The sequence below is a fragment of the Crocuta crocuta genome, unplaced genomic scaffold (assembly GCF_008692635.1).
Source record: "Crocuta crocuta isolate KB4526 unplaced genomic scaffold, BGI_CrCroc_1.0 scaffold72, whole genome shotgun sequence".
Lineage (NCBI taxonomy): Eukaryota > Metazoa > Chordata > Mammalia > Carnivora > Hyaenidae > Crocuta > Crocuta crocuta.
In genome coordinates this window covers 1,156,680-1,165,975 of record NW_027529427.1, presented here as the reverse complement: position 1 = coordinate 1,165,975, position 9,296 = coordinate 1,156,680, and the positions used below count along the sequence as shown (strand labels likewise).

The following is a 9,296-nucleotide window of genomic DNA, read 5'->3' as shown; positions in this document are numbered from 1 at the left end:
TTCATTACAATTCTGATTTTTGAAAACCAGAAAAATCTAGCCCATGTACCCTGCCCTAATTATAATTACAAGCGAGGCAAACCACCCAATATTCTCTATATATTCCTCACTCACAAGTTACTTGGCTTCCAATTTGATGTTATGTTTCTATTTGGGAGAGAGAGTGCGCATGAGTGGAGGAAAGGGAGACACACAGGCACATAGACAGAATTCGAAGCAGGTTCCAGGCTCCCAGCACAGAGCTCTACTCTACAGAGCTCTAGTCGGATCCTTAACCCAACTGAGCCACCCAGGAGCCCCATGTTAGGTTAACCCATCTTAATGATTTCAGGCTTCTCAAACACACGGCAACACTCAAAACCTACTAGTGCTTCCTTGGGTCATATCAAAAAGTAGAACTTAAAGTATACTGAAGTCATTCAAATGCAAACTCCAGGATTCCTCACCAATTATAGGGTATCAAGGTAGAAAAGACAGAATTAATATCCTAGATTATCAAAATATTATACAGTTTGTCTTAACAGAGCAGCTTCCCCAAGCTGCTGCATACTGATCCTAAAATTACTAGCAAGAAAAACACAGTAGAATAAGGTTTATGTTTACAACGACTCCATGTCATAATTATTCTCCGTGTTGGTATCCTCAGAAGGATCTTTATGATACAGGCAATAATGACATCTACATCTAAATCTTTCCACTCTCGATTCATCCTAGAAGAAAAAAAAAAGATGAATTGCATTAATTTAAATAAAATGGAATAATTGCACCACCGTGATGAACTGTTAGCAATCCTCAAATCTAGGACTGGTTATTAGAATAGCCTTTTTTTAAAAAAAAAATTTTAATGTTTTTTATTTCTGAGAGAGAGAGAGAGAGAGACAGCATGAACAGAGGAGGGTGGGAGAAAGAGGGAGACACAGATCTGAAGCAGGCTCCAGGCTCTAAGCTGTCAGCACAGAGCCCGACGCGGGGCTCAAACCCACGAACTGTGAGATCATGACCTGAGCAGAAGTCTGATGCTTAACCGACAGAGCCACCCAGGCGCCCCTAGAATAGTCTTTGAAATACACTTGTGAGGCAAAGAGGAGGCAGGACTGAAATGCATGGGCACTAAAGAATGCCAGATTGCGGATCATTCTGTAATGGTAACACCTGATTGTCAAAAATATATTCCAGGGTCATTCTGTGAATGCCTTCAATGTTAAGGCCTCCTGGACCCCGGACTCAGGTCACTTGCCTTCTTCCTACAGAGTACATTTTACATCTACCATAAGATAGAAGTTGGAGATTTTTTTTTTGGAGAGTGGGTGACGGGGCAGAATTGCCAAGCAGGCTCTGCGCTGGTCAGCACAGCCCAATGTGGGGCTCGAGCTCAGGGCCTGAACCGCAATCAAGAGTCAAGATGCTTAACCCACTGAGCCTTCCGGGTGCTCCAAAAGTTGGAGAATCTTAAAAACCCAAATGTCATTCCTGTCCTGCACTCATGAGTGGCTGCTGCTTGTCACGCTTAACATCTCAATGGATGTTGAGTGCGCAGAGTTGGGCAGTGCCCAGATCACAGGAGCCTACCGTGGAACTCTGCTTGAAGTAGCGATGGTTTTTGACCAGCCACATCAGCCTTTCCATCCTTTCTTTCCGCGCAGTTAACAGAGTCCTGACTCCAGTTCTCCTCCTGTTGCTGAGTATTCTGTCCACGAGCCCCTGTGGTTTCTTCTCGCTGTCCTGCTGGGTTGGATATTCCGGGAGAGGCGAAGGGAGTTTGACGGTAGGGTCAAGAGTCAATTTACTAAGGTTCTTAACTAACACTTCAGAGATGGTTCGAGAGGCGGCTGAAAGAAAAATGAAGGTCAAGGTCCATTAAGGTGAATTGCAATATCCAGAAGTCACTGGTCTCTTAAAACAGGTTAACACGGACAATGAGGGGTTCTCCCTGGGGCGTGTGGGTGGCTCAGTCGGCTGAGCGACCGACTTGGGCTCAGGTCATGATCTCATAGTTTGTGGGTTCGAGCCCCATGTCGGGCTCTATGCTGACAGCTCAGAGCCTGGAGCCTGCTTCCGATTCTGTGTCTCCCTCTCTCTCCCCCTTCCCTGCTCACGCTGCCTCTCTCTCTCTCTCTCAGAAATAAATAAAACACTAAAAAGTTAAAAAAAAAAAAAAGAGGTTCTGGGGCGCCTGGGTGGCTTAGTCGGTTAAGCGTCCGACTTTCGCTTAGGTCATGATCTCGCTGTTCGTGGGTTCGAGCCCCGCGTCGGGCTCTGTGCTGACTGCCAGCTCAGAGCCTAGAGCCTATTTCAGAGTCTGTGTCTCCCTCTCTCTCTCTGACCCTCCCCTGCTCACGCTGTCTCTCTCTCTCCTAGAAATAAAAAAAAAAAAAGAGGTTCTTCAGAGTGAAGATGACACAGCATGTGGTCACCTACGCTGTTAGTCTAACACACTTCACGTGGGGAGAGCATACATTTGAAAATGTGCTTAAGAATCCACTATGATAGAGGGCACCTGGGTAGCTCAGTCAGTTAAGGTCATGATCTCAGGTTCTGGAGTTTGAGCCCCCCATCGGGCTCTGTGCTGACGGTGGGGAGCCTGCCTGGGATTCTCTCTCCCTCTCTTGAAATAAATGAACTTAAAGTTAAAAAAAAAAATCTACGATGATGGGAAATGGTACATTCTCAGAATTTCCCCCTCTTCTTCCTTATTCACAGCTCTGAAGGTTAGATTTTTTCCACCCATGGTGTCAAAAGATACCTTATGTACATGATTCCAAGTGGGAAGATATGGTCCAAAAATCTGGTATTTGCCCACTTTCATGTGTGTGAACTTTTAATAGAAGTGGGGAGGGGAGCAGCAAACCATTAATGCAAATCAAAATTAGTAAACAAGTTTCAGCAGTTCAGCTTGATAATGATTACAAATAAACTTCTTAACGTTTTCCTAAGGGGAAGGTGGGTAGGAGAAAACACTCGCCTGTGAAATAGACAAAGTAACCTAAAATGTAACAGTCTCTCCTTAAACAGAACTAGGAAGTCAAACTGGCTGTTCCCCTCTTCACCGCCCCCCCCAGAGTTTTCATGATACTAAACCTCTCCACTCCCATTCCTTTATTTTGGGAAATCAGCCACTCAACTTTGCCTCTTTCCACCCAAGCCTTATGCACTCCTATTTCATGTTAAGGCAGCTAACATTAATTTAACATTATTAAATTTTAACATTTTAACATTAATTTTAACATTAATTTCCTGTGTGGGAAAGCATTAAATAAATATAAAAGTCAAGATCCATTGGAATTCTAGGGGCTAGTGCACATGTAAATAAAGATCCCTAGTTGTGCAAACGTCAGGGACTATGGCAGATTCACTCGAGGAAAAGCAAAGATCAATCTGATCGAACTATCATACAGATATCCCCTTCATTAGCTTCCCCTATTCCCTTGTATATGTCCACCCAGGTTCTTTCCTCAAGAAGGCAGCAGGGGGTGTCGGTCTGGTGGCGGGGGAGGGGGAGGAGAGTGGTGCATGCCTGCGGATGCTGATGGTAGCAGAATATAAGACGCCAAGCTCCCCATCCAGCTTCCTAGCTGCCCAGTGAGGAATGGTTGGGGCCCACCTACCACCACCACCCAACTCCACCTTTAGGGTAGAAAGTTCAAACCCATGTGAGTGGTTCTCCCTGGCCAAAACTGGAATTGGGTGGATACTGGGTGAATATTGCTAATTAGCAATATTCCCAGAGCAGTCTTACTAAGAAAGCCCTCCAGAGTCCATCCTACTAATTTACATTACACTCACTGGCTTTTATCAATGGGCCCCCATTCCTTCAATTTCCTCTGAAAAGCCACTTCCCTGTTTATTAACATTCCTAAAGGGTAAATTTGGCTGGAAAACCAACCCAGAAAAGGTTGGGGAGATTACGTTGTAGTCTAGCTTCTCAAGTTTTGTTCCTTTTTACGATCCCTGACACGCATTGCTGATAGGCAGACATTTTAAGTCAGCGCCTAGGAAAATTCTGGATTGCTCTTCCCCAAAAACCAGGCGGGAAGCATTGAAGTATCTCTGAGAACAGTAAGCAAGAAACACCCCTTTCCCAGCTTCTCCAGCCTTCCCTGTTTCCTCACCAGAGGGACCTACATCTGCAACATGGCCCTCCCGCCTGCAAGTGGTTTACTTCTCTGCATTCCTCTGTCTTCAGAAGGGGCACCATCTGGCTTACCTGAGCCTCCCTGGGAATTTTCTCCACTGGCCATCTGAGAAGGTTCTGGGCCACAGGATGGGTAAAGCTTCGTTGGCGAATCCATTGAAAGCCTAGCCACAGACCGAAGCTCCTTCTAGATCTTTGGATTCCAGTGGAAGCTGATGTGATGCTCAGGACTCAACTAGCTGCAAAGTAACGGGGGCGGGGAGGAACGAGATAGCCCAGAAAGAGCGAGAAAAACCGAGACTCTTACAAACCGTGGCAAGGGAAAGAACAAGCCCCGAAGTTTAGGTCTGGTTTCCTCNGAGCGAGAAAAACCGAGACTCTTACAAACCGTGGCAAGGGAAAGAACAAGTTTAGGTCTGGTTTCCTATTAAAACTACAGATAAGCCCATCAGCGAGCCTATTGTAATGTAAATGCTGATGGTTAGAGGGCTAAGGTGGGTGGGCGTCGTTCTATGGTGGACTAACGGGATAACTCTTCATCTGCTCTGCATTAAAACAATCACGCGGTCACGTAGGCTGGAAATTTAACAAGAGCTTATGGTTGGGTCTCCCTAAGGTTGCCTTAAAAATCAGGGGTTTTTTTCAAGCTACGTCTGGAGATGGCTCCTGGTCTGTGAACTGCGCTTTAAGGTATTCTTGAGCCGAGAGATGAAACGTGGTTTTCCTCCCAACTGCTGATTAATTCCCAATTAAACTGAGAAACGCTTCCTTAAAGTTTTCCTGGCCTCACGTCTTCAACCTGTGGTTGCTAGTAAGGGAAAGTAGAGGAGAAATAAAGTGTCTGTTATAAACACTTTAATAGCTTGATATTTTATGGATGTGTATTTTGGATCACCTTTTTTTTTTAATGTTTATTTTTGAGAGAGGGCGAGTGCCAGCCCGAGCCCGCCGCCAGTGGGGGAGGGGCAGAGGGAGGGGGGACAGAGGATCCAAGGTGACTCTGCGCTGACCTTGACAACAGCAAGCCCCACGTGGGGCTCGATCTCAACGACAGGTTGTGACCTGAGCCAAAGTCCGGCGTTCACCAGAGGGAGCCACCCATGTGCCTCTGTAACTTTCTTTTGTTTTATAGACTATTGGTTGAATTGCAATTAACATTTGTGAGCAGCTGAAATTAATGAACTTTATAAATATCCCCCCACCCCCACTGCCGCCCATACTTGTACTGAACTCTGGCAAAGATCACCAATATGAACTGCTGATTGTTGGAAGGAGGGGGGAGAGCGAGTCCCCAGCTGTCCCGTCCTTTCTCCCATCTACTCAGTATGCAGCCCCCCTCCCACCCCCCTTTTAGCTGGAAATCATGAGACAATACTCAGACACACTCTTGCTTGTTTTTAGTAAAAAGCAAGTCGAAGTTCCGATCAAGACATATTTTTATAGGAGATGTGGAGCAGCCCTAAATGCATGCTAGGTCACAATACTTTATTCAAGTGTTTCTGGAAAAGTGTGGCCTCCAGATAGCCAGCGTCAACAGCACCTGGTAACTTGTTAGATCTGATTAGAAAGCACCAACTCCAGCTCACATCCACTGACTCAAAAGACTGCAGCCCAGCCGTCAGCGAGGTAATGCCTCCCAAGTTATTCTGATGTGCGCTGGTTTATAAAGCGCTGCTTCACGGCATTCTTCACTCTCCACTCCTGTTCTGCTCTCAGCTGTTCGTCCCTTGCCCTGCATACCTGCCCCACGGCAGTCTCTCAAAATTCCGTTGGGAGAGGTGAGTGCAAAAATCGGATTACAGGAGGTGTTAAGATTAAGAAGACAGTGAAAAAAGCTGGCATAGACTCTCAGGAAATCCAGGTTTAGGACAAAGGTTTATGGCTTCTGGAGCCACAGCTGCCAGAAGGTGTGGGATGCTGATGGCGGAGACTCCATTTGCTTCAACATGGCAGATGACATGAAAGCAACAGAAGGGGAAAATACGGAGAGACCGGATAGTTGGGGAAACACTCCCAAAATATGCTTTAAACGATTAGATTTTTTAAAATTGTATTTATTTATTTATGGGAGAGAGAAGGAGCCCAAGTGAGCAGGGGAGAGAAGGGGAGGGAGAGAGAGAGAGAGGAAGAGAATCCCAAGAAGGCTCCGCACTGACAGTGGGGGCTTGAACTCAGAAACGCTGAGATCATAACCTGAGCCAAAACCAAGAGTCAAGATGCTTAACCAACTGAACCACCCAGGTGCCCCCAGATTTTAAAAATGTTCCAGGGAGCACCTGGGTGGCTCACTTGGTTAAGCGACTGACTTCGTTGGGCTCAAGTCAGGATCTCGTGGTAGGTGAGTTGGAGCCCTGCAGNTTCTCTCTCTCTCTCTCTCTGCCCCTCCCCTGCTCACACTCTGTCTCTCAGAAAAAAATAAATGTTAAAAATTATTTTTAATAAAAACTTACCGTATATTTAAACACCTAATGAACCCTACGTATACCTCACTTAGTGAGTATCCACACATAACTATGGGTTTCATCTCTGTCTCCTAAGTACTAGTTTATTGCCATGCTTAACATTTAAGAGTATCATCCATCCTATTTCTTTTTTTTTTTTTTAAATATTCTTTTTGGGGAGCCTGGGTGGCNTTTTTAATTCTTTAATATTTTATTTTTGAGAGAGGGAGAGAGAGCAAGCAAGGGAGAGGCAGACAGTCTGAAACAGGCTCCAGGCTCTGAGCCATCAGCACAGAGCCCAATGCGGGGCCCAAACCCATAAACCCCATGACCATGACCTGAGGCGAAGTCTGACTAAGCCACCCAGGCGCCCCCTATCCATCCTATTTCTTCTTTCCCTCTATTGCTGCTTTGAATATTCTCAACACTTCAAATGCATGTTGTACCTTTTAACAGGAATGTTGATCTAAGTAAAACAGAAAATAGCCACATCAGAAGAATGAGGAGATTGTAAATATGTGAGTGTGAGGTACAGGAGAAGAAACAGCTAAATCTGAGTGCTGGAATTCAATAATGCCTAACACTAAAACATAAAAATAAAACCACCTTGTCTGTGCCCGCCCCAAGCCGGCGGTTCTCCACTCACCCCTGCATCCAGTGAGTCACTGCGCCCTCCCGACGCCGACAGAGCAGACGTGGGCAGAGCGATGGTGGCCAGGCTCCGACTGGTGCTGCTGCTGCTGGCGCTGCTCCTACCCACGCTGATTTACTCAAATCCAACAGCTGTCGTAACGCTTTCAAGTAACTCCTCCCAGAAAACCTCGATGGCGCCAAATCCAGTTAAAGCCACCACCACACCAATGACAGTGCTCTCCAGTCAACATGCAGTCTCTTTGTGATCTCACTCTCCCTTCTACATCTCTACCGTTAAGAGACTCAGGCCAAGAAACATCTATACCCTCCTCCCCATCTTCTAAACCTAATCCAAATGGCGTCTAGACATCCGGTGTGACAAGGAGAAGACAGGTCTTCAGTGAATCTGCTAATTCCACACCTTATTTTATTGACCCAGAAAATGTTGAGGATCCCAAATTCGATTGGTTTGAAGAGCAAGTGAAGTGTTTGACTAGATGATGAATGTCTGTTAAATCTACTGGAGTTTCATGTACCAGATGAAGAGACAGCATCCAAGAGTAGTTATGAGGTGATTTCTTTTTAATTTTTTTAAATGTTTTGTTTATTTCTGAGAGAGAGAGATAGAGTGAGCAGGGGAGAGTCAGAGAGAGGGAGACACAGAGTCTGAAACACACTCCAGGCTCTGAGCTGTCAGCATAGAGTCCAATGTGGGCTCAAACCCACAAACTGTGAGATCACGACCTGAGCCAAAGCTAGACGCCCAACCGACTGAGCCCCCCAGGTGCCCCGGCTACACTGGTCTTGATAACCAAAGTCCTTTTTCCCATCTTTAGGAACCCACACCAGAACAACCGTATCCAACAGATCTCAAGCTACTGTGTGTGAGAATGAGCATTCCGTTTTGCTTCGTACCTGAATGCTGCACATCTATTTTGATTTTTTTTTTAATGTTTTCTTTATTTTTAGGAGAGAGAGAGAGAGACAGCGTGAGCAGGGGAGGGTCAGAGAGAGAGGGAGTCACAGGCTGAAACAGGCTCCAGGCTCTGAGCTGGCAGTCAGCACAGAGCCCGACGCGGGGCTCGAACCCACGAACTGCGAGATCATGACCCAAGCGAAAGTCGGACGCTTAACCGACTAAGCCACCCGGGCGCCCCGCTGCACATCTATTTTGGATTGTTTATTATGTTTGTGTATTTACGCTTTGATTCATAGTAACTTCCCATATTTTGGAATTGATTTGCATTGAACACAAACTGTAAATAAAAAGAAATGTCTGAAAAAGCAATAAGTAAATAAAAATAAAGTATCATTATAAGCTTGCTATTTTGAAATGAGGAGACAGNTGAGACAAATTGGGTGCCTGGGTGACTCAGTCGGTTAAGCTTCTGACTAGCTCAGGTCATGATCTTGTGGTTCGTGAGTTCAAGTTCCGTGCTGGGCTCTGCTGGCAGCTTGGAGCCTGGAGCCTGCTTTGGATTCTGTGTCTCCCTCTCTCTCTACTCCTTCCCTGCTCCCTCGCTCTCAAAAATAAATAAACATTAAAAAAAAATCTAGTCTCTTAGCAACTTTGACCTTTATAATACAGTATTATTGAGTATAATCATTATTTTGTGCCTCAGAACTCAAGAGCTTATGTACTAGCTGCACATGATGCCCTCTTCTAGTACCTTCGTGCTTTGTGCTGGTTTCTTCATGGTCTCGGATACTCTCAGTAGTAGACACAGTAGGAGGGACACGGCAGGTGCACAAAGTGGTTGACAGGAAAACCTTTAAGGAAACAGTCCCAATGAGCTCAAACTTCTGTGTGTGGGGAAGACGGCCACTACTCGTCCTTCTGTCCTAGGACACTCAGGCGTCGCTTTACACAATCTTGAAGAGACCCAACCAGAAAAGATAGGCTTTTAAAAATTTCCAATAAAATTGGAGACGCTGTAGTCTGTGTGAAAGAACTGAAATGGAAGCACATCAGGTCTAATTCAATTTCAGCACCCACCCACCACCCACCTAAGTCTCTCAGTGAGGGTTCATTCATGTTTAAATGGACAGCTAGATAGGTTCAGCTGATAAACTCAAAGGAGGTGAGCATG

General features: G+C 45.7%; 2 protein-coding genes across 2 annotated transcripts; one reads left to right on the top strand and one right to left on the bottom strand.

Moving 5' to 3' along the window:
* Positions 1-599: 599 nt before the first annotated feature.
* DPPA3 (developmental pluripotency associated 3) lies at positions 600-4,289 on the bottom strand. The gene is made up of 3 exons (XM_077759005.1): positions 4,205-4,289; positions 1,570-1,829; positions 600-710 (listed from the first exon to the last, which is right to left on the bottom strand). The coding sequence occupies exons 1-3, from the start codon at positions 4,287-4,289 to the stop codon at positions 600-602; spliced, it is 456 nt and encodes a 151-aa protein (XP_077615131.1).
* Positions 4,290-5,595: 1,306 nt separating this feature from the next.
* Positions 5,596-7,504, top strand: CD24 (CD24 molecule). The gene is given in 4 exon segments (XM_077759011.1): positions 5,596-5,675; positions 5,849-5,910; positions 7,201-7,425; positions 7,428-7,504. Coding segments are annotated over 4 exon segments (444 nt in total).
* The last annotated feature ends 1,792 nt before the right edge of the window (positions 7,505-9,296 follow it).

What these genes read in the sequence shown, in the direction of transcription:
- DPPA3 (XM_077759005.1), bottom strand. Translation starts at nt 4,289, where the DNA reads ATGGATTCGCCAACGAAGCTTTACCCATCCTGTGGCCCAGAACCTTCT. An exon ending in AAATTCCCAGGGAGGCTCAG is followed by an intron (nt 1,830 to 4,204) that starts GTAAGCCAGATG and finishes TTTTTCTTTCAG; the next exon opens with CCGCCTCTCGAACCATCTCT. An exon ending in ACTTCAAGCAGAGTTCCACG is followed by an intron (nt 711 to 1,569) that starts GTAGGCTCCTGT and finishes TTTTTCTTCTAG; the next exon opens with GATGAATCGAGAGTGGAAAG.